Source organism: Stegostoma tigrinum, chromosome 22, assembly GCF_030684315.1.
Source record: "Stegostoma tigrinum isolate sSteTig4 chromosome 22, sSteTig4.hap1, whole genome shotgun sequence".
Lineage (NCBI taxonomy): Eukaryota > Metazoa > Chordata > Chondrichthyes > Orectolobiformes > Stegostomatidae > Stegostoma > Stegostoma tigrinum.
The window spans coordinates 14,550,306-14,575,752 of NC_081375.1; the positions used below are offsets into that span (position 1 = coordinate 14,550,306).

At 40.5% G+C, this 25,447-nt stretch overlaps 1 protein-coding gene across 5 annotated transcripts in view; it reads right to left on the reverse strand.

Annotated features, from left to right (window-relative positions):
- LOC125463838 (endonuclease V-like) overlaps window positions 1-24,319 on the reverse strand; it is a 92,036-nt gene extending 67,717 nt beyond the window's left edge. For 3 of the 5 annotated variants that reach the window (XM_048555601.2, XM_048555602.2, XM_048555598.2), the window contains exons 1-5: window positions 24,190-24,319; window positions 17,719-17,890; window positions 14,849-14,983; window positions 13,478-13,517; window positions 1,298-1,410 (exon numbers count right to left, since the gene is read on the reverse strand). In XM_048555601.2, the coding sequence (XP_048411558.1) occupies window positions 1,298-1,410; window positions 13,478-13,517; window positions 14,849-14,983; window positions 17,719-17,890; window positions 24,190-24,311 (582 nt within the window). In that variant the 5' untranslated portion in view covers window positions 24,312-24,319. Of the gene's footprint in view, window positions 1-1,297; window positions 1,411-13,477; window positions 13,518-14,848; window positions 14,984-17,718; window positions 17,891-18,757; window positions 18,865-24,189 lie in introns of those variants that run through there. The other 2 variants (XM_048555599.2, XM_059653666.1) reach the window with 2 other exon arrangements.
- Window positions 24,320-25,447: the final 1,128 nt, after the last annotated feature.

A 25,447-nucleotide genomic window follows, 5' to 3' on the forward strand; every position in this document is an offset into this window, starting at 1 on the left:
TGAGTTACAGAAAGAGGCTACATAATCTGGAACATTTTTCACCGGAGAATAGGAAATTGAAGGGTGAACTTATGGAGGTTTGTAAAATCATGAGGGCGTAGGTATGTGAATAGCAAGGGTCTTTTTCCTAGGATGGGGGCGTTGAAAACTAGGGGACATATTTTAAGATGACAGGAGAAAAATTTAAGGGTGACCTGACAGGCAATATTTTCACACAGAGCGTGGTCGCTATGTGGAATAAACTACCAGAGGAAGTAGCAGACGCAGGTACAGTTACAACATTTAAAAGGCAATTGCATAGGTACATGAATAGGAAAGGTTTGGAGGGATAAATGCAGGCAAGTAGGACTAGAAATTTAGTCAGCATGGGTGAGTTGAACCGAACGGTCCGTTTCATGCTTTTTGACTCAATGAGTCTAGCACTCAGGTTCAGCAGGTAAAAGGGCATTGTGTAAGTTTGCTGCAAATCTCGCAGTAAAACATTAAAATGAGATCTGATATTGCAGTGAATTGGTGGCTAATTTAACTTTTGGATTCAGTGACCTCAATTGGAAAAATTAAAATATATTTACTTATAGATTCTGGCCAGTTAGCTATTTTTTGATGCCAACAGCACAAACACAATTCCCGCACCAGCTGAGGTACCATGGCAGATTCTCCTTTTCAATCTCTCCTCTCACCTGATGCATGGTGATACTCAAGTTAAACCACCATGAGTCATCTCTCTCTAAAGAAAGAGTACTCCAGCGGTCCTCTAGGACTAAGGCAGCTTTACCTTTATCTATTTGTACTGACTGGTAACATACTTATAGCCAATGCAAGAACAGAGCATGCTTTATTTCTGTGCATCAACCAATGCTGAATTTCAAAATGAAATAGTACTTAGCTAAGTGGCTGAGGAATGGGACTACGCTGCAGCTGAGTAATTTGGATCACATCTGTGAGGATCTATGACATATATTTCTAGATTGTAGGATAAAGTATGCTCAAAGATTTCATCATTCATTATATTCTCAACATAATCACATTGAAGTTTTCTAGTTTATCTTATGAATGTTTGTGCTGAAGACCTTTCTTCAGAATTTGGATTTATTGCACTTTATGTGTACTAATGATGTCACCTTTACTTAAGAACTATTTTCTTCTGCATTGCTTTTGTAACTATAAATGATGCTACTGTCAGGTTTAACTCAAACTGAAACTTTTGTATGGATGGTTTCAGGTATATAATTTCAGTGCTACGTGATATTTCAATGCAGCTAAACTCCTAGGTGCATGCTGGATAGTTCTTTCATACCTTTTCCTTCAGCAAATCTTTTTCTTCCAGACCATTCACATGCAAAAGGTTCTTGGCAACCCCAACACAGGGCAAATCTGTGAGGACACCTAAGTGGCAGGCCACACCAAATTCTGTTAACCAAGAATAGCAGAGATAATAAATACTCATATCATTTATATAGAATACTGTCTGTGTGTAACTAAGCATTGCCTCTTTTATTTGTATGCTACCCATCAAATATACTAAGGCACTGCGTAAGCTACTGATTACATGGATATAACACAGCAGGGAAGGTCACTCCATCTGTGCTTGCTCTTTTAACGACTTACAGAATCCATCCTAATCCCCTACCCTTTCATTCCCTGCAATATTTTTTGCCTTCAAGTATTCCCTTTTGCATGTTATTATTGAATCTGCTTCCACCACTGTTTCAAGCATAATAGAAAATAACAATTCACTGCATAATGCAATTCTCCTTATCTTAACTCTGCTTCTTTTGCCAATTAACTTAAATTTGTGTCTCCTGGTTAATGATCCTCTGCTACTAGAAACAATTTAATCTTACTTATTCCATCAAACCATTTCAAGGTTTTGAACATCTCCATTAAATCTTTTCTTTGCCTTCTCTGCTTCATTAACCTTCACTACTACATCCATGAAGATTGATTCACTCACCCATCCAAAGCACAAACTCCTCAACACTCTCTATAAGACCTAGACATTCTGCTTAAAGTGTAGTGTCTATAAATGAACACAACATTCCAGATAAGGCCTAACTATTGCGTGATAACCGTATTGCATAACTTCCTTGCTTTTGCTCCCCTTGCCTCTTTACAAAGCTGGAGACCCACGAACTTCTTAAAGTGTGCTTTTTGCAACTTGGCCTGCCACCTTCAAAATTTAAGTACGTCCAAGTATTCCTATTCCTTAGCTCATTTAAAATTGTTTATATTGCATCTTCTTAGTTTTTCTATCAAAATGCATCATTTCACATTTTCTTGCATTAAACTCAATCATCAAGTTGCAAATGTGTTAAAAACCAAGCCAGCCAAGTCAATTAATTGTCAGGTGGCTGTCAAGGGGTGAACAATAACAGCAAACGGAAGCTGAGTCAAGATAATAAAATGTGAGGCTGGATGAACACAGCAGGCCAAGCAGCATCTCAGGAGCACAAAAGCTGACGTTTCGGGCCTAGACCCTTCATCAGAGAGGGGGATGGGGAGAGGGAGCTGGAATAAATAGGGAGAGAGGGGGAGGCGGACTGAAGATGGAGAGAAAAGAAGATAGGTGGAGAGAGTATAGGTGGGGAGGTAGGGAGGGGATAGGTCAGTCCAGGGAAGACGGACAGGTCAAGGAGGTGGGATGAGGTTAGTAGGTAGATGGGGGTGCGGCTTGGGGTGGGAGGAAGGGATGGGTGAGAGGAAGAACAGGTTAGGGAGGCAGAGAAGGTTGGACTGGTTTTGGGATGCAGTAGGTGGAGGGGAAGAGCTGGGCTGGTTGTGTGGTGCAGTGGGGGGAGGGGACGAACTGGGCTGGTTTAGGGATGCGATGGGGGAAGGGGAGATTTTGAAGCTGGTGAAGTCCAAATTGATACCATTAGGCTGCAGGGTTCCCAAGTGGAATATGAGTTGCTGTTCCTGCAACCTTCGGGTGGCATCATTGTGGCACTGCAGGAGGCCCATGATGGACATGCCATCTAAAGAATGGGAGGGGGACTGGAAATGGTTTGCGACTGGGAGGTGCAGTTGTTTGTTGCGAACCGAGTGGAGGTGTTCTGCAAAGCGGTCCCCGGTGTGGCTTCCTCTACATTGGGGAAACCAAGCGGAGGCTTGGGGACTGCTGTGCAGAACACCTCCACTCGGTTCGCAACAAACCTGGTGTGGCTTCCTCTACATTGGGGAAACCAAGCGGAGGCTTGGGGACCGCTTTACCTACTAACCTCATCCCACCTCCTTGGCCTGTCCGTCTTCCCTGGACTGACCTATCCCCTCCCTACCTCCCCACCTATACTCTCTCCACCTATCCTCTTTTCTATCCATCTTCGGTCCGCCTCTCCCTCTCTCCCTATTTATTCCAGAACCCTCACCCCATCCCCCTCTCTGATGAAGGGTCTAGGCCCGAAACGTCAGCTTTCGTGCTCCTGAGATGCTGTTGGCCTGCTGTGTTCATTCGGCCTCACATTTTTATTATCTTGGATTCTCCAGCATCTGCAGTTCCCATTATCTCTGGAAGATGAGTCAATTCAGGTCTTTGTGCATCAATGACTTCACTGTGGACATAAACCTATGACAGGCGACTGAGTCACTGTAAACGTCTGCTCACAACCAAATTACTATTCTTATAGGAAACACAAAGAAATTCTTACTATTACAAATACAAATTGGCTCAAAGGAAGAATCCTGGGTGCTGCATTTTTGTCAAAGAACTCTTTCATTTGACATATTACAAACGAAAATCCATTCAAAAATTGTTTTTGACCTTTTAAAAAATAAATCAATGTTATCAACTCTGTGGAGTTCCACTATCTAACTCTGTGTCTTCCCAAGAACAGTTGGCTTTGAATTGGTTAGTAGCTCAAACTGAAATTATAGTTTCAGAGGGGATGTCGCCAGCCAATCTAACAATGCCTAACATATGTGGATATTCAAAGCACATTGTTCAAAAAAACTTGAATGTTAGAAAATAGAAACTATTCTAAAAGCAATATACATTTAATAGAGTTCCCTTCTCATTCAAGCAAAGACTGTTCCAGTAGGAAAAAGTGTTCCCTTCACTTAAAAAAAATTGCATCGTGCAAGCTTCTCCTGCAAATATTCCAATTTTAAAATTATTTGCCTCTTCCTTTAAGTCTCTCATTCACACAGCATTCTGTGATAACAACAGAAGGCAAGTAATTATACCCTTCAACTCTGCCAATACCTTATTGCGGCAGAAGGAGATGAGAATGAGCCATAATTTCTGTGTCTTCTTGAAATGAGGAAACATTCTGCTTTCATCCTACACAATTTTTTAATGCACAAAGAAATTATTGTCTGAGGAATTACAAGGAAAAGTCAGTGTATAAGCACTTTAATTCTAAGTTTTAGAATGTTTTGCCAAAAATTTTGAAGAACCCCAAGGTATCTTGGAAAATCCATACAAAATATAAGTAAAAGAAAACATGAGTTGTCATTGGGCAATAATAAATCTGATAGACTCAAAAACATTTACAGCTGATGGAGGCATCTCTGCCTATCATGTTCGCATCGGTCAACAAAGCTATACTACACAAATCTATTTTGATAAGAGGAATTTTGTCACCATTGAGGAAATCTTGTCAGCGGAATGTCAAGTAGGTGGCTTGACTGCATGGGCAGGTGAAGAGAAACTTATTTGAAAACTGGGGCCATACAATTGACAGCTGACAAACAGGGCAGTCATTGTATTTGAAAGGGGGTGGTGTGTGTTTGTGTGCAGCTGTCAGTTGTAATGCAGCACCAGCAGAGGAGGATAAAGTGAAAGCTGGACAAGAATAACCGGAGCATAATACAATCTATTGCAGGAGGTGAGGCCCGTTGCAATTTGCAGACCCCACCTTTATAGTAGTCAGTCACCTCACTGGTGAAACATAAGATGCACCTCAAATTGTTTACCAAGCTTGCTTAGCCTCTAGCTTCTCACTTCCGCACTTTAATTCGTATCAGCCACCTGCTATTGCAACTTTTTTGTTTCTCAATTCAGTTGTGGGACGTGGGCCTCGCTGGCTGGCATTTATTGCCTGTCCCTAGTTATCCTTGAGAAGGTGGTGGCGAGCTGCCTTCTTAAACCGCTGCAATCCACCAGCTGTATGTTGACCTACAATGCCATTCAGGATGGTGAGTGACTCGGAGGTGGCGGTGTTCCCACCTGTTGCCTTTGTCCTTCTGGATGGAAGTGGTCGTGGGTTTGGAAGGTACTGTCTGAAGATCTTTGGTGAATTTCTGCAGTGCATCTTGTAGATAGTACACACTGCTGTCACTGAGTGCTAGTAGTGGAGTGAGTGGATGCTTGTGGATCTAGTGCTAATCAAGTGGACTGCTTTGTCCTGGATGGTGTTGAGTTTCTTGAGTGTTGTTGGGGCTGCACTCATTCAGGCAAGTGGGAAGTACCCCATCATGATCCTGACTTGTGCCTTGTAGATGGTGGACAGGCTTTTAGGAGTCAGGAGCTGAGTTACTCGCCACAGTATTCTTAGCTTCTGACCTGCTCTTGTAACCACTGTATTTATGTAGTGAGTCCAGTTGAGTTTCTGATCAATGACATCCCTGAGGATGTTGATAGTGGGGTATTCAGTGATAGTAACACCATTGAATGTCAAGGTGCGGTGGTTAGATTGTCTCTTATTGGCAATGGTCATAGCCTGGCATGTGTGTGGCACGAATGTCACTTGCCACTTGTCAGCCCAAGTCTGAATACTGACCAGATCTTACTGCATTTGCTTCCTGTAATAGTTGTAAACAGCAGCCAATGCTGACCTGTGACTGAGTTCCCAATCTTCTTACAGATAGTGATGATATGAGGCTTCATTGTTCACTGGCACATCAGGAAATAAAAGGAAAACTCAGGAAAAATGTTATTGACCTTTAACTGCCCTTTGAAATGGTCTAGCAAGCCACTGATATGTGACCATCAAACCATAACAAAGTCTAAACAAAGGACTGAAACAAGGCAGACCACTGAGCATCAACTGAGAAACATGAATGACAATGGCAAATCCAGCCATGCGGACCCTGCAAAGTCCTTGTTTTCAACATCTGGCGGCTTGTGCCAAAGCTAGGAGCGCTGTGCCACAGACTAGTCAACCAACACCCTAACATAGCCATATGCAGAGAACCTCACCTTAAAGACAGTGCCCCTTCCCTAGGTATATACAGAAACATAAAAGATAGGAGCAGCAGTAGGCCACTCACCCTTCGAGCCTGTTCCTCTATTCAGCATGATCATGCCTGATCATCCAATTCTGCATCCTTTTCCTAGTTTATTTTTCCCATGTACCTTGATCCTTTTATACCTCTAAGAACTATATCCTGTCCTACTATTACAACAGATCCATCAGAGGACAAGGAAACTTCCTTCTGATTCTCATCGACCATACCCAAAATCAATTTTGGTCCAGAATGAACACCAATTGGAGGAGGCCTTGGATGGTCTTTTCAACTTGAAGAAGACCCATTCATTCAGTATGTCTATTTTCTGTGCTAATTTCTAATCTGTGCAAATACACTACCTCCAATGTCATGAATTCTTTTCTTGTGCAATAAGCTTTTATTGGTACTTTATCAAATGTTTTCTGGAAATCCAAATTCATTACATGTACCAGTTCCTTTCTATCAGCAAAAAAACTCTTCTGGGGGCTGAGAGACAACTCCCATTCATGACTGCTTTCCCTTGCTATTTCTTACTTCCACTTAAATGGATTCCACGTCACAATCCATTGCAGATCTATCACTACGCACCACTGAATACCTTCCTTCATACTGTTGTTATCCCACCTCTGTTTCCTTTTTCCCTATTTTTTCGGAACATCAAACACCCTTGGATATTGACATCCTAGTCCTGGTCATTCTGCAACGAATCTCTGTAACAGCTATCAAGTAATATTCATCTATGTCTATTTGTGCCACCAACTTATCTGTCTTGTTACAAGTGCTCTACGTATTCAGATAAATAGCCTTAAGTTTGACTTTTTACCATCATTACTCATTCCGACTCCAATTTCTGCTGCATTCTCTGCTTATATTTTCTGCCCCTTTCTGTCTCACTTAGATCATCATTTGCCACTTCATTATCCTCTATCTCTGCTCTTTTTCTATTTGATTTTTAAAATTTCCTGTCAATTGAACACTCCCCTCCACTAATTAGGTTAAAGCTGTTTGTACAGTCCTAGTCATACGATTTACCTGCATACTAGATTCAGCATGGGTGAAAGGAAGACTGTCACAATGGAACAGACAATTCCAGTTTTGTTGCCAATGTGCCATGAATCAGAACCCTATTTCTCCCACTCTAATCTTTCAGCCATGCATTTACCTGCCTAGTCTGAGAGAGAAGGAACTGCCGATGCCGGAGTCTGAGATAACACAATGCAGAGCTGGATGAACACAGCAGGCCAGGCAGCATCAGAAAAGCTGGAAAGCTGATGTTTCTTCAGAAATCCTGGAGGGCAAGGGGGCTCTGAAATAAATAGAGAGTGGGGGCGGGGGTGGTAATAGAAGGTGGATAATGGAGTGGATAGGTGGGAGAGAAGACTGACAGGTCAAGGAGATAAAGATGAAGCTAGTAAAGATGAGTGTAGGTAGGAAATAGGGGTGGGGGTTGGTCAGTGAGGTGGGAGGAACGGATAGGTTGGAGAGAAGACTGACAGGTCAAGGAGGCAGGGACAAGAGGGGCTTATCTTGGGATGAGGTTGGGGGTGGGGAGATTTTGAAGCTAGTAAAGTCCACATTGAGACCATTGTGTTGGAGGGTTCCAAGGCAGAATATGGGGCGTTGCTCCTCCAGTTTCTGGGTGGCATCATTGTGACACTGGAGGAGGCCCAGGATGGACATGGCGTCCAGGGAATGGGAGGGGGAGTTGAAGTGGTTTGCTACTGGGAGGTGTTGTTGTTTGTCGCAAACCAAGCGTAGGAACTCCACAAAGCAGTCTCCGAGCCTCCAGTTGGTCTCCCCGATGCAGAGGAGACCACATCAGGAACAGTGGATACAATACAGTACATTAGTGGATGTGCAGGTGAACATCTGTTTAATGCGGAAAGTTTTTTTTGGAGTCTGGGATGGAGGTGAGAGGGGAGATGTAGGGGGAGGTGTAGCACCTCCTGATGTTGCAGGGTAAGGTGCCGGGGGTGGGTGGGGTTGGTGGGGAGGGCAGAGCAGACAAGGGAGTCATGGAGACAGCGGTCCCTCCAGAAGGCAGATAAGGGCAGGGGAGGAAATATATCCTTGGTAGTGGGGTCAGATTGCAGGTGGCGGAAGTGGCGGAGAATGATGCATTGAATCCGGAGGTTAGTGGGGTGATACGTGAGGACAAGGGGAATTCTGTCTTTGTTTTTATTGTAAGGGCAGAGGTACGGGAAACGCAAGAGATGCATTCAAGTGCATTTTCGACCATGGTGGGGGGTGGGGGGTGGAAATTGTGGTCCTTGAAAAGCAAGGACATCTGGGATGTCCTGGAGTGGAATGCCTCATCTTGGGAGCAGACGTGGCGGAGGCGGAGAAATTGGAAATAGGAGATCGCATTCTTACATGAAGGCGGGTGAGAGGAGGTGTAATAATCCTGAGATTATAACTTCAGTGGTTCTGCTTTTAGATCTAGCCCTGAACTGCTCATAATCCTTCAGCAAAATCTCTTTTCTAGTCTTGCCTACGCCCATTATGCCCATTTGGGCCATGGCACCTGGATCCTTCTCCTCCCAGTCCAAGCTCTTCTTCAGCTAAGAAGCAATGTCTTTAACTTTGGCATCAGATAGGCAACACAACCTTCAGGACTCTGTGTTTGTTGCACAGTACAGTATATAATCCTCCAACTATATTATTCACTGCTACTACTACATTCCTTGTCTCCCCGCTTGAATGGCACTGTGTGTACCACAATGCTTTAATCAGCTCACTCATCCTCCCTGCAGTCTGTGCTTCAGACAATATGGCGAGCAAGAACCTTATACCTACTGGTAAGGTAATGGTTGAGGCTCCTCCAAATCTAAATTCTGATCCCATTATCTACCTCACTTGCAGTCATACCCTTCCCGTCCCTGACCACAGACCAAATTTGATTCAATTAACCTAAGAGGTCAAACTAACTTATGAGGCACAGAGTCCAGTTAATGTGTCACAGTGTTCGCAACTTAGAAGTCACAGACTCCCTTCAGTGCAAATAGAGGCCATTCAGCCCATTGAGTTGAACTGTTCTTCCGAAGAGCATCCCCCACCCTAGCCCTCTAACCCTGCATTAACGCTAGGTAACCCACCTAGCCTGTACAACCCTGGACATTACAGGACAATCTACCATGGTCAATTCACTTCACCTGTATGTATTTTGACTGCGGGGGGAAACACAGGGACAATGTGCAAAATCCACACCGTCACCCAAGGCTTGAATCGAACCTGGGTACTGGAGCTGTGAGGCAGCAGTGTTAACCACTGGTCCAAAGTGCTGCGCTGACTTGGACTCCAGCTCATCGACTCTGAGCAAAAGTGACTTGAGCCAATACTTGTCTCTCCAGACACCTCTATTCTATATAATTAATAAAAATACATGTTAAATAGTATAAATATGTACTTATCTACATTCTTCAGCTGTAACATCATTTCATTTAAACCACTTGATGAATCAAAAGAGACACCTTCAAATCACCTACTGGCTCTCCTGTGATGTCACAGTTTTGACTAGACAGGTAGGAACAGAGTTTAAGAGGCTCTCTGCCATCAGTTTTTATCTCCCATCACTGCTGCCCTTCTACCACAGGTCTTTTCCAACAGATGCTCCACAGTGATACTGACTTGCTGCACAGACCTCTCCTAGTCTGTTTCACAGAGATACTGACCTATGGCACCCATCTCCCAGCCAGTTTCACAGCGATACTGACCTACTGACACTCCTCCCAGTGTGTTTCACACTGATGCTAACGTGCTGCACACTCCTCCCAGTCTGTTTCACAGCAATGCTGACCTGCTGCACACTCCTCCCAGTCTGTTTCACAGCAATGCTGACCTGCTGCACACTCCTCCGAGTCTGTTTCATAGCAATGCTGACCTGCTGCACACTCCTCCGAGTCTGTTTCATAGCAATGCTGACCTGCTGCACACTCCTCCGAGTCTGTTTCATAGCAATGCTGACCTGCTGCACACTCCTCCGAGTCTGTTTCATAGCAATGCTGACCTGCTGCACACTCCTCCGAGTCTGTTTCATAGCAATGCTGACCTGCTGCACACTCCTCCGAGTCTGTTTCATAGCAATGCTGACCTGCTGCACACTCCTCCGAGTCTGTTTCATAGCAATGCTGACCTGCTGCACACTCCTCCGAGTCTGTTTCATAGCAATGCTGACCTGCTGCACACTCCTCCGAGTCTGTTTCATAGCAATGCTGACCTGCTGCACACTCCTCCGAGTCTGTTTCATAGCAATGCTGACCTGCTGCACACTCCTCCGAGTCTGTTTCATAGCAATGCTGACCTGCTGCACACTTCTCCGAGTCTGTTTCACAGCAATGCTGACCTGCTGCACATTCCTCCGAGTCTGTTTCATAGCAATGCTGACCTGCTGCACACACCTCCTCAGTCTGCTTCACAGTGATACTGACCTGCTGCACACTCCTCCGAGTCTGTTTCACAGCAATGCTGACCTGCTGCACACTCCTCCGAGTCTGTTTCATAGCAATGCTGACCTGCTGCACACACCTCCTCAGTCTGCTTCACAGTGATACTGACCTGCTGCACACTCCTCCGAGTCTGTTTCATAGCAATGCTGACCTGCTGCACACACCTCCTCAGTCTGCTTCACAGTGATACTGACCTGCTGCACACTCCTCCGAGTCTGTTTCATAGCAATGCTGACCTGCTGCACACACCTCCTCAGTCTGCTTCACCTTGTTATTGACTTGCTACACACTCCTCTCAGTCCAATGTATAAATTTGTTCTGGATGATGTTAAACTCCCCACAGCTTGTTGGCTCCTTAACAGGCTCAGTTGCCTGCTAACTGCTAACAAGCACAGTCTCCACCTTGCAGATCAACCACCTCTTGAAATTTTGACGTAAGAACTGATAAGACAGCTTTAGGGAGTGAAAATATGTATATTTTTTAAGGACTTATCTTCAGGCTTTCTCAAAGGCTATTTTAGCTTTTGGAGGTTAACTTTTCATTCTCATTAACTTATTTATTAAGTGATGCAGTCATATAGTAAGTTTTGTTTTTGTGTTCACATATGGATTATTCAGACTCGCACAGAAACTGAATTGGAAGAATGGATCAATATCATCAGTAATAATTCTCCATTAAATATGAAGCCACAACACACATGAAAGGCAATAGTTTCCTGGATATCACAGTATTTAAATTGCTACAAGACAATAAGCATAAGTCAGCAATAACAGTTTCAAGATCACTTGACATATGTTCCCACATACCAAAAACCATCACCCCTAAGCATGCCTTCGACATATTGGTGAGTTCATGGCTAATGTGTTTCCTTCACATATGCACAAAGCTGGGATATTTTAACCAGGCAGTTACTACTCTTTTAACTGGATCTTAGATTTCAATCTCAGGTTTGAATTTAGCAATTACTATAGTTTTCATTACTGTAGGATTCAAACACTTTTTGTTAAGTATAATGGCTCCTGAATCTAGTCGACTTAAACTAGAAATTTCACATTGATTTGCAAGGAGTTAATTACTTTAGTGACTTAAAGTTTTCTTGGATCCCAGTTAGCTGAATATTCATTTGTTGACACATTTAATACTGTTTCTCTCTAACTCTCCCTCTCTTCTTGTAGCCTCTTTCTCCCCCACACCCATTTTCTGCTGCCACCTTAGCTAAAGGCAAACCCTAAGGTCTGCCTTGGTTAAAGGTGCACTTCCACACCCCTGAGCCCTGATTAAAGATGGTGCATGAGCCAGGACTCAGATCAAGCCAGTCGCTGGCAAATACTGCATTACTATCACTTACTTTTGAAACTGTTGGTTGCTTTTCCATCTACAGGTTGCTTTTCTCCCACACTGATTGCTACCGAGCACAGGAGAGAACTGGCCTGAGATTGGAAGAGCACCACCTCACCATTTCCATCCATTCTATTTATGAGAACAATACTTCTCTGATTAGTTAATCCTGTGAGTGGATTTTCCTAGGTGATTTGGGGCTTTTGGGGGGTGAATTCACCCACAGCACTCATGTATTTTGTGTGTTGGAGACCTCATGTTAATTTTAAGGGTACAAAATCAGCTACCACAAGTTAAATTTCTCACAAGTATGACTACTTATAGATAAAAATACATTTGATGAAGTGTTTAATAAAATATTTTTAGGGCCCTGAGATGAATCCCCGTAATAATGTTTCTACATGCACTGAGTGGCTAACACTTCTTCTTTGAACTTTTACCTTCAATTCTTTTGCAATTTTCTTCATCCTCACTAATTGTTGGCTGATTATTTTCTGCTTTGCAGTTCATTATTCTTACTGCATAAATCCTTTTAATTTGCTCTCTGAGTATGTTTTTTAAAAAAGTTTAGCGCTTCACAAACATTCAACTGACAGTTTCTCATGCACCTCACTATCTTTAGAAGTGGCAATAAAACTCATTCTAAGCCCATCCACAGTCAATGCTCGTCAGCCCCAATTCCCAGTAGTTTCCAACTGGAGTGCTAGGGACCAACTTTATCATTCAACAGTAAATCAATGGTTCACCATTGTAATTTCTTAAGGAAGTGGAACTACAACAACTAGCACGCAACATTAATGTGTGTTTTTTTTTAAAGTTAACGTGCAATGATCTATTTTGGAGCTGCCTTGATATTCCTTCTGGAAGAAGTGCCACACAACTGGCTAATGAAAGATTAATGTGGAAGTGAGGTCAGTCTCTGTACAACAAGTACTGACTCCTCCCACTTTTCCCACCCTCCTACTGTCAAGCTCAAAATCAGGCAAGGAAACATCATCTGTATCTGACTGAAAGCCACATGGATGTGCTGCTGCAAAGCACAGTACATATTCTGGGATCTCAGAGGAAGACCGCTGTAAGTAACAAAACTGGACTGCAGCTTCTGCCGTATCAGTAAACGAGATTATGGAAGATCTCCTCATTACTGCTCTGAAATAAGCACTGATTAAAGGGACTGAAATAAATTGATGAGTCCCAGCATGCAGTGACTAATGGAGGTATATTGGCAAGCTTGGCAGAAAATGCCATTATCAGTTTTTAAATTAATAGGATAACACCTCATATTTTACAGACACAGTATGTGAACGCAACATTCACACAGGCTCCAACATGTTCATGTTTGAAAGAAATTTAATTGTTACTGTGAAAAGAACTTTAGAGATGTAATTTGTTTAAAACTTTCTTGATAATGGTTGAAACCTTAAACTGTTAGGATTAATGTTTAGATGGATGAACATAAAGAAATCAACATAGTACAAATAATGTGTAAGTAACCATTACATGTTGATTTAAAAAGTGGGCTACTTACCTCGGTGATGCAAAATTCCATTTCCATCTGCAAAAATAACCTGCATATTGATAAATAATGTTAATGAAATACATTGACATAGCACTGCCGCAAGATGTAAGCTTGAAATAAGCTAATTTTAAAATATACTTGACTTGCGAGCTTCAATATGTTTAACTTGAATTAATGTTGCACAGTTAAGTTCCTTATTAAACAGTTCATTACAGTGTTTGGATCAAATTCTTTTACAAAAGAGCACCTATTATTTGTCATAATTTAATTACATGAAAATTTCAAGCCTTGAAACAATGTATTGTAATATATGCAATAATAATGATTTTTCCTGTGATACATACTGTGAAAAATGTGGTAATTTGCAGCCTTCTCTCAGGGTTCAGCAGACTGTCAGGTCATATGTCATACAATCAATAATAGTCTTCTGTCACTTGCCATTACTTTCATCTTCAAACAGCATCATAAAACATCCATATCAAACAAATAGACTGTTGGATGACCCCACATTACCCAGAAAATGAATTCCAACCTAAGAAATGTCACTATCTTGCACATTTATTATAAATAATAACATATACCTCTAGGCGACTTTAAGGCACAAATCTAATTTCAGACTTCAAATGACATTCATAAACTAGTCAAGCTTTCTTAAAGTATTTTATCTTGGCGTTAACCCTTCAAATTCCTTACTGTCTCTGGATTCATTTTTGGTAAATGTTGATCCTATCAGAGCTTCTCTGGACCTGTTTTTCCTTCAGTCGCTTACAAGTAACCCGCACTATTCATTTAGAAGGATTCTTATTTCATCTAATGATTCCAAGTCTCTTTCCAGGCTGTAAGTTAACACACTGGAGCCCTTTGTCAGAAAGGCCTAGATGCATAGATTAACTAAAAACCATCCTAAATAATAGTCAGGTACTGCTACAATTGCCATAGAGGCCGCTGAAAAAAGCTTTCTTACTAAAATGTAGCACAACAGATAACACATTTATGAGCAGGGATGTGCGCTGGGGAACTGTGCAAACCTAATTCCTAATTACTAAGCAAACCGACTGTTGGAAGGAGTAGATTCCTGAAATTGACAAGAGAAAAATGATATTTTCCTCAGCAACTTTTGAATTCCATGTGGAAAAGAAGGATTTGTGGTTATTTTAAATGGTTAAGCACTTACAGATCACTAAAGAGAAATAAATCAATTTGGTTATTTTTATTTTGAAAATTCTTATCTTGATTACTGTGTTTACTACATCACAATACATGTGACATCTTAAAAATCACATGACACAGTTTCATTATCCTGGATATTGTGTTAATGAAATCTAATGCAATTTATTCAAAAATATTCACTCATTTGTAAGAATGCTCTTGTATTTTCACCTGAGGGAGAAGACTGGGGTCCTTCTGTTGTAGTCTTTTCAAAGCTTCTTCGAGGAAAGGTGTCTCCCGAAATGCCAGAAAGCCGGGGATGTAAGGAGTAGTTAGGCAAACCATCTGGCATTCCTCATAGACAACCTGAGCACAGTAAAAACAAAGAAAAATGGAAATAATAATGATGACAAACAATGTATGAACACATGTAATTCTTAGTGCATTTTAATTTCAAAAGGTAGATAGTGTCACATTATTCTTAAGGTAGACCATTTGAAAATGTGAACAGCAGAAATTCTGTTCAAAATATGAGCAGCTGAACAGCCAACTCTGTTAGCACCTGTGATTACTTGCAGCTTTCAAATTAGCGGCATTTTCTGTTTTTTTCCCATTTCTATTTAAAAATTACTTCTCTTCTGCACCAAGCAGCAACACTCGAAGAAAAGCACCGTAGACTCTCTTTTTATTCATTCAGGGGGTTGTTGGCCTTGCTGGGCCAGCATTAATTACCCATCCCTAATTGTCCTCGAGACAGTGATACTGAACTGCCTTCTTGAACTGCTGCAGTCCATTTTTAGTGTAGCACACCCACAATGCTGTTTGGGAGGATTTTCCAGGAATTTGACACAGTTAACAGTGAAAGAATGTTGAATGTTGATGCATTTCCAAGTCAAGTTGGTGAGTGGCTTGAAGAGGAGATTGCAGGTGGTGGTACTCCCTTACATCTGCTGGACTTGTCCTTTTAAATGGCAGTGAACATATGTTTGAAAGGGCTGTTTGAAGGACACTTGGCATCTTGTAGATGGTACACACTGTTGCTACTGTGTGTTAGTGTCAATCAAGCTTACTGCTTTGTTCTGAATGATGTTAAACTTCTTGAGGGTTTGTTATGTACTCATACAGGCATATGGGGAGTATACCATCATGCAGACGAGTGAACAGGCATTGGGAGTCAGGAAGTGGGTTATTCGCTGCACAATTCTTTGCCTTTGGCCTGTTCTTGTAGGAACCACTGTATGTGTATGACTCGTTCAGTTCAATTTCTGGTCAACTGTAATTCACAGGATGCCTGGTATGCTACAAAGGGTAGATATAACTGTATACAACGCATTTGAGTTGTTCTGGATATGGCATCTCATGCTGGAGTTTCATTCCCATAGGAAGTTGGCACCTTTTAATAATGCAGGTATGAGATAGTTTGAAAAATAAAACTTTTTTTGTGGTTTGATGAAATCTTTAAAACTCATTCTTAAGCGTTTACCTTGTTATGAAGTGGAACAACAAACATTTGAAATCTGAAATAAGAACAGAAGCAACTGGAATTATGCAACAGACCATTCAGCATCTGTAATGAGAAAGATTATCAAGCCTGGGAATGAATCCTTAGTTAATCATCAGTACCTGTCTTTTCTCTTCAAAGATGTTAATTGCTTGTGTTTTTGAGTTTATAAACAATCAATGATTAAACAGCTACAAAGTGGTGACTTTGCTGGAGAAGTGGTAGAAATATTTAGTGAAAGCTTACTTAGAATATGCTCTGAATTTGATTAATGCTTAGTATGAATAATCTGTTAACTGAAATATTTACTGTTGACTGATCTCTATCAATGAGATCAGTGTCTACTTTAGAATTACTGCAGCTGAGCCAGTGACTGAAATTGTAATGGTAGTTTCTATGGAGATGGGTCAAAGAAACACTAAAAGTATATGAATCGTTCAATATTTGTATATTTGGAATCATCTGCTGCTGGGTAAGATGATTAGATGGACTAGATGAAGATGTAAAAATTTCAAAGTATAGCTATAAGCAACAAAAGTAAAAATAAATGTTTCAAGTTACTGTATTACGATATGATCCTACTGATATTAGGACATGTTGCAAGTGTTGACTACAGATTTCTAAGATGCAGTGCAAAATTGTCCTGATTATTCAACTAATGCAGGGGCAGTAATTAGTAATTATTGTCAGTAGACAATTATATTGCAGGCTCAGTTTATATCCAAATCTTTAAATAATTTTCCTTCCTACGAAAAAACATATTTATTTTTCACATTCACGTACATTTCACATCGAGATCAGAAACCTCATATCTGAGATCTCCAAGAAATTCCATCATCCACTCTTTAAGCCACAGCCACTGAAATGTTCTTTTAGGAATAAAATATTCTTTTGACCATTCAAGCATCTTAGATTGCTGCCATAATAGACTGTTTGTATGTGGTGGTGCAGAATCAGGGCATGACAATTTTGAAATGATGGCCTTTGCATGACTAAGCCAGAACTATTCTGTGACTGTTTAGTTGGAACTGATCATACAGATGTGCCTTATGAAAAACACTTCCACTCTCTAGATATTGCAAATACTCCACCTTGTGATCCTAGATAAAACTTCCACCATCTTTTTAACTGTGAAAGCTGCAAAGCTCTTTAACTGTACAATGCTACATTTCCTTTAATTAAAAGTGAGGCATTGAAATGTATCTTTTTCAGCTCAGGGCCATTTTGTTCCTCAGGTTGACATACTGTGTAGACTGCCTTTCTTATTGCTCCATGTGCAATTTGAGCTGTCTCAGTGCTAATATCCCATGGCACTATGCGAATCTCATCATTTTCTACCATCTTCAATACCTGTCTCAAAACTATGATCTTTATTCTCGACACTACTAAGTTCCCCTAAATCTTTTCCTCTCATCTCACCATTTGTTTCCCGTCTATGAAGTGCCTACATTATTGTTAGAGGTACTATATAAATGCTTGTTTCTGTTGTACATGATTTTGTTTTAACAAAATGAAGTGGATTGTTCTTTGTTCATTTCTAGTGTCACTTATTAATTCTATTTATCAATCACCAACAGTTGTTTGAAGTATGTGATTTTACCTTAAGATCTGGATAATTGAGAACTACTAATGAGGCACACGCGTTGACTTCATCTCCCTTGATGTAAGATAAATCCACACCACCAATGCGTTCTAAACCTTCAAAGACTTCATTACTCTGCCAGTCTTCAGTGTCGTGGTCAATCATTTGCTCTTTCAACTCCATCTGCTGCCTGTTTGAAGGAAGTCAAGGTCAGTATTTAAGCATTGCAGCAAACCATAAATAATCCATGGTAACAAATTCAATAAAGCATTAAAAGATGGATGCAGAAGCTTGCTAAAGCTGGCAAACCAATGCTGCCATTTGTCAATACAGGCCAATGCAGAGGTGCTTGGTCTCTGTTCCATTTATGCCATTGTGGATCCTTTTAATCAGAGGGACAAATATTCATAATGTAAGCTTTTCAGTCCCCTTTCTTCGGAGCATGCAGTCATCCCTCATACAATGGAGTAGTAAAGGCTTGGAAAAGTACCACTGCGCAGCATTCACTGAATTCGGCTGAGCAAGTGTCCCAAGTGCATGCTGAAGTTGAAAGAAAAAAAATCGGTACAGTTGAGATCTATAAGTTTATGCACGTATACACATACTTCTCCAATAGGAAAGTGCTCTATTTTATTTCACACGTTTTTTTGCAAGATGGAGACATTATTTTCTATTTTTTCGGGCACACTTCAGTAAATTGGAACATTGCAAAATAAGAGTGACATTCAAGAACAGCAAACGTTATGGAGTAGCAAAAATGGGATGAATGCAACTAGAACCATACTCTAAGGATTTGTGCTGAGAATTCAATTGTTAAATTATTTAGATGACAGGATGGGAAAGTAAGGACCTAAAATAGTAGGACAGTAGTTAAATGATAAGCCTTGGTCTTCCAGTTAAAGTACTGCAGTTAACAGATAAACAAAACAACTTTCTGGCACTATAATACCAAATTGAGAAATTGCCGCATTACTGCTATCACGTAGGTTATTGTGATTTTGCAAAATTGCTTACACAGTAGGGAGTACAGCTCACTTATATTTTGCAGATGATTTACCGTTCAGAATCCTCATATCTGGCAGGTTACTGCCTACTATGGATATTTGATTTCTGGTTTCTGGAGAATCCAAGGTTGATTCTTTTACCAAGGGAATTAAACTTCATCCACCTCACAATCATCTACTAGAGTAATCTAGACAAGAAACAATTAACAGAATCAGACTTTGCATAGATCCATTACTGTTACACATATTGCCAGTCCTCACTTCCCCACTCTCACCCTGGTGTTTTCCTATATCCATCATCAATGTCCATTACTGGCAATATTCAATGAGAACGGTTGCTAGGCATCTCAACCCAAACACAAGAAAATGCTCATGACATAGACGTCAAACCTTTTGGAGCCAAAGTTAGGACTGGCTTGTTGGAATGAAACCCACATCATCCAACTGAAAGCTTGATTTGCTACTTTTGCACCTCTGGATCAATCTAACATCTGAGCTTATAGCAATATATTAATATTTTACTGCTAAAAACACATCTTTAAAGCTTAATCTATATAACTTTAATAGTTTAAAGATTTTTTAAATATGATATTTATCTTCCTAATAGGAAGTCACATATTCAAGTTTGTCAGTGACACAAAAAGAGGTAACACTGTAAAGTAACATGGATAAAATCATAAATTTATATTGAAATATTAATAGTTTATGCATGTGGCATGTGGATTTCAATACTGCCTAGGCATCGAGAGGTGAACCTAAAAACAGTATTTTCTATTTTAAAAAAAACGTGGCTTGTGGATGTCACTGGTTGATGGCCAGCCCTAACTGCTCTTGGCAGGCTTGCTAGTCATGTCAGGGGATAGTTAAGAGTCATCCACATTTTGGCGTCACTTTTAAGCCAGTACACGTAAAGTGAACAGATGGGGTTTTATGATGATCAATGACAGTTTCATGGTCAATATTTCTGTAGCTAGCTTTCAATTTCGACTTTTATTAATTTATTGAATTTAAACTTGTCGCCCTAGAACAGAAGCTTGGAACTCTGGATTACCAGCCCAATAACATTACCACCATTCTACTGTCTGTCCTTTTCTAATTGTGAAACCTAAGGGCAGTGGAGAACCTTAACCTTAGGTGTCCATGCTAATATATTATTAAAATATTGCATACAGCTACAAAAAAGGGATCCAAAAGGCTAATTGAACGCTGGTCTTACATCCAGAGGATGAAGAATTCTTGGTGCAAGAAACTATGCTGTAATTATACTGACCCTTGATTAGACTGTATCTCAAGTACTTTGCTTGGGACTGGACACACTGGTTCACAGAATGCAGATAATATTAATCTAGAATTACAACTGTATTCCAGTGATTGAGTTACAAAACAAGATTACACAAACCAGAGATCCACAAAGTTAACGGGTAAGTTGATTAATGGTACTGATAGGATAGATGCACAGAAACTATTCCTGCTGGCTAAAACTCCAAAAACCTAAAAATGATAAGTTACCTAGAAATTTAAGCCAGGCCCTTCTCGACCAAATTAATGAAACACATCTGCAAAGGATAGTTAGAAATTGGGAACTTACAAGCATAAAAGGGTCAAAATGTTAATTTTAAACCTGAAATTGAATGGTCAGTGTTGATCAAATGTAGCAACAGATAATATGTCACAAGTATGTAACTGAAGTTAAATTGCAGATCCTTGAACAAGGAATAGGTTCAAGGGGCTAAATGATTGACTCTTGTTCAATGGTATGCAATAAACAAGAGATTCCAGAAAATACTGCCATGGTTCAAAACTGTCTTTTCCCTTTAAAATAAAATGCAAGAACAGACTTTTAAGACAAGCCAGATTATCCTGCATATATTTAACTTAATAAAGCATGTATGTAGGAAGAGAGGCATAAAAATAGCAGATGCTGGAATCCAAGGTAGAAAACAGGAGGCTGGAAGAACACAACAAGCCAGGCAGCATCTGGAGGAAATGAGAAGTCCATATTTCAGGTATTACCCTTCTTCAGGGCAATACCTGAGATGCTGGCTTCAAGTATGTGGGAATGCTCTGTGACTTACAAAGTAGTTGTTAACTTTGCTGAATATTCCCAAACCAAATTTGTTTCGAGCATTTCACAAAAAGGAAAACTCTGATTTGTTGTTTGAATACAAGATACGACCATTGGATTTTTAGATTTTCTATTGCTACCAATTGAACACCAATGTTACAAGTCCCATATAATCGCACAATGCGATAATGGGTGAACTAAAATATTTCGGACTTACAAAAAAATTCCTAAAATGCCATTACTTGTGTTTCTACTAATGTGCACCCACTTGGTCAAGTACAGGAAAAGGATATGCAGAACAATAAGACACCCATGAAAGGCCATAAAAAGAAATGTTAATCCAACTGACAAAAACAGAAAAGATGAAAATATGGAAGCACACAGCAAGTTGATCAGCAGCTGAAAGATTAGCAGATTAATGGGATAATAGTGGAGATATTGCACAATACTTATCAGGTAAGAATAAAAAGGCTAAATCGTTTTTTCTCTTGAAAGGAGACAGCTAGGAGCTGATCCAATAGAGGGTTTGTTAAGCTCAGATAGAATGTTTTCATTTATGAGTAGAATTGTAATCAAATCATTTTCTCCCAAGTCAAATCAAAAAGGATTTTCTTTAAAAGTATAAGTTAGTAACATATCCTTTTACTCTTAGCAAGCATGTCAGTCATAACAGTTTACAGCGTGGCAAGGCCTTTAGGCCCATCCTGTCCAAACCAATCATTAACCACCGATCTACTCGAGTCCCTTTTTCCAGCATTTGCCATGTAGCCTTAAATGCTATGGCACTTCAAATGATCATTTAATTATTTCTCTTAGGCAGCGAGCTCCAGCTGCCCACCATCCTCTGGCTGAAAAATATTTCTCCTTAATGTTACCTTTTACCTTAAAATCAATCCTAGTTATTGATTCCTTTGCTAAAGGGAATTTTTTTCCTAATTACCCTCTGTGTGCCCCCCATAATTTTGTACAACTCAAACAGGGTCCCCCCTCAACCTTCTCTGCCCTAAGGAAAACAACTCCAGTCTACTTAGTCTCCCTTTATGGTTGAAATGTCCAGCACAGGCAACATCAATAGACAATAGGTGCAGGAGTAGGCCATTCGGCCTTTCGAGCCAGCACCACCATTCATTATGATCATGGCTGATCATCCACAATCACTATCCTGTTCCTGTCTTATCCCCATAACCTTTGATTCCACTATCTATCTCTTTCTTGAAAGTATCCAGAGACTTGGCCTCCACTGCCTTCTGGGGCAGAGCATTCCATATATCCACCACTCTCTGGATGAAGAAGTTTCTCCTCATTCCATACCCATGGATCTGGGTCTTAGGAAGAAGCCTGCTGCTTTTTCAAGACACAATCCTCCAGGTGGCTGCAAGAATTAGTTTGTCAGCAATTGTAAAATTGACAGATTTCTGATGGTTCTTACATCTCTCCTCCACAGTGGGACAGAGCACCAGGACACTCTGATCGCACAAATTCATACACCATAAACAGAATCTCTTCATTAAAATCCAGCAAACGAGGTATGGCTTAACATTCGACAAGATTTTATTAGGTTTTAGTCTGTGATTCCGAGTGGTACTTCAATTAGTTCTTAAAATAGCACAGTCCTCTGTACCTGTGGAGGAAGTGATGTGGCTTCTTCATGAACAACTAGTGGTTGGATGCCACTGAGTGATCTGCAGGGTCATTTCAGACAGCACTTACATATGGACCGCATGCTGTTGGTCTGCAGTCTCCTATTGATCAGACTAGGTAAGGACAGTAATACTATGAAGGACATTGGTGAATCAGTTGTGTCTTGATGTAAAGGATAAGGAGTGAAAGGCATTAAAAATGGTTCAGCGGAATTTTTATTTGGTTCATTCCTGGAATGAAGGGGTATTTTTGTAAGTAAAGATTGAACAACTTGGCATTTTGACAAATAAGAGATGATCAAATAACAACATTTAAGATCAGAGAACTGGATAGGGTGAACCCAGGAGGATGTTTTCTCTTGTGGGGAAGACTGGAACTAGAGCACACAGTTTAAGAATAAGGGCTGTCCCTATTAAGAAGGAAATTAAGAGAAGCCTTTTCCTTCAGGAATCTCCGCAGCACCCTCTGTAGTGCAGTCAAATCTTTCCTGCAGGCCAGCGACCAGCACTGGCACTTCAGTTGTGGCCTTACGAGCATGTTACACAACTTGATCATAAATCTCCAAACTCTTGTATTCAAGTCCTTAACTAATAAAGGCAAATATCTCATGTTTTCTTACCCATCTCATAGGAACAAATAGTTGGCTTCATGGATTTGTGGACATGCACAACAAAGCCTCTCTAATCCCGTGTCTCCTACAATCCTACCATTCATCATGTACAGGCTTGTTTTGTTAGTCCTTCCAAAAAACATCACCTCACTTTTCAGCATCAAATTCAATTTGCCACTTTCTGTTTAATGACCAGCCCATCTGTTCTGTCCTAAAGCTTCCTTTTCCTTATTTACCACACTACTAATTTTAATGTCATCTGTGAACTTACCAATAATACCTCTTACATTCATGCCAAGATCATTAACATACACTACAAACAGCAAGGGAGCACAACAATGCCTGAGTTACACAAATGGACACAGGCTTGAAATCACAAAGACAACCTTTGGCAATCACTCTCCTGTCACTGTGTCAATTCTAGATTCTATTTGTCAAATTGCACTGGATCCCACAAGTTCTCAAATCCCTAAATCTTCTTATAGTTTAATTATCTGTAAAATTGCATTATTGTAGTTATTTGTTGAAAGTGCAGAATGAAATCAAAACCTTACAAAAAATACTTTTATTATTTTTAAACCAAACTTTTCTACATTCCAACTTTTTCTGGCTCAGTTGCCTGAATGGATGAACCCACATACATTGCATGTAAAAGTAGTATGTTGGTAAAATTAGGAGAATGCAATGGGAACATAAATGCCATTGTGACCTGGTTCTGTGTTGAACATTCACTGTTATATTTGAAGTCCAAAGCATGCTTCCAACACCTTATACTAGATTTTAAAAAAACGTAGAAAACAAAGTGTGGAGCTGGATGAACACAGCAGGCCAAGCAGCATCTTAGGAGCACAAAAGCTGACGTTTCGGGCCTAGATCCTTCATCAGAAAATTTTTAAAAATGTATTCCTTCTCTATTTAACATGCATTTCAGTTCGGTCTCTGGTTGAAGCAGTTCTCCTGAAGCTCTGCTGGAGATACAGCATGGGGGAATGAAATGGCCCTCCAGGTTCGTGCAGTGTTGCATTCTGGGAGATGTAGTTCCTATGTGACATCAGACCACAAGTCCCAGCATGCAGCACGATCTTGTCGGTTACCGATGAAGACAATCATCGGCCGCGATTTCTCTGTCTAAAAGACGCGTTCTGGTGGGGACGTATGCTGAATCTTACGTGGGCTCTTTTGTTTCCTCTTTCCCCCTCCCGGTTAAAAAGCTGGTTTTAGAGTACCTCTCCCACTCTCGAAGAAGCAGTTCCTCATTTTTACACTCCCCCTCCCGCAACACTGCTGCCATTGCTGAAGCTGGAGGGCGGAGGTCACGCGCACGCGCGTCCTCTGCAGCCTCTTTCCACTAGTAGCCTGGACTACTCTCTCTACAGCGCCTCCTTACGGTGGGGAGGGAGTCCAACTTATACAGGACCAACTTTCCCAGGCACAACTGCCCTGTTTAAGTTATATACATTTCAGTGATCAAAGTGGTTAAGCACCATTTAGGTCATTAAGCTGCCTCACCAGTCTGAAACTAGGCAGAAAATACAATGCTGTCTCAAAGTTTTAGTTGGTAATTTGTCACTTACATGCCTCTACACCATAGACATAATTGATGAATAAAATTAATTCACCTTAATAGCATATTATGGAGTTAATTTGAAACCATAAGCCACACTAACCTCCCATCTTAGCGACTTAAATCAAACAAGGTGTGAAACTGTAATTCTGTTCACTTAAATAGAAGTAAAATTAGCAGTTTTTTTTCTCTCCACAGTTGCTGCTGGGCCCTTTGAGTTTCCAGCAATTTTCAAGTGGCAGCTGCATTGCTGTGGAGAATAAGCATTCAACGTTTGCTATAATTCTAAATTGCTAATTGGTGCTCTGAAATAGAGTCGCTGAACTCAAAATGTTAACGCTGCTTTCTCTCCACAGATGCTGCTACACCTGCATAGTTTTTCCTGTAATTTCTGTTTTTGTTCATTTAAGATCACATTTCTTTGTTTTATATTAACATTAGGTGCTAATTAATGCCTATTTTATTGATTTGCTATATACAGTAGCATAAGTTTTCATTATATTCACATACAAAAGACAGTCTAAAAGAAGGAGCTGAATTGCAAATCTGAATTGTTCAAACATTATGACTTTTGCAAATTAGCTAAAGAGCAACATTTAATTTTGATGCAAGTGATTTCTCCACAGCCAAAAACCAAAGAACTGCAGATACTGGAAATCAGAAATTACTGGAAAATCTATGCAGGTTTGTGGAAAGAAAGCAGTTAATTTTGAGTTCAGTGACTCTATTTCAGAATACCAATTAGCAATTTCGAATTACAGCAAACGTTGAATGCTTATTCTCCACAGCAATGCAGCTGCCACTTGAAAACAGTGAGAATAAGCATTTGACATTTTGCTACAATACTAAATTGCTAATTGGCG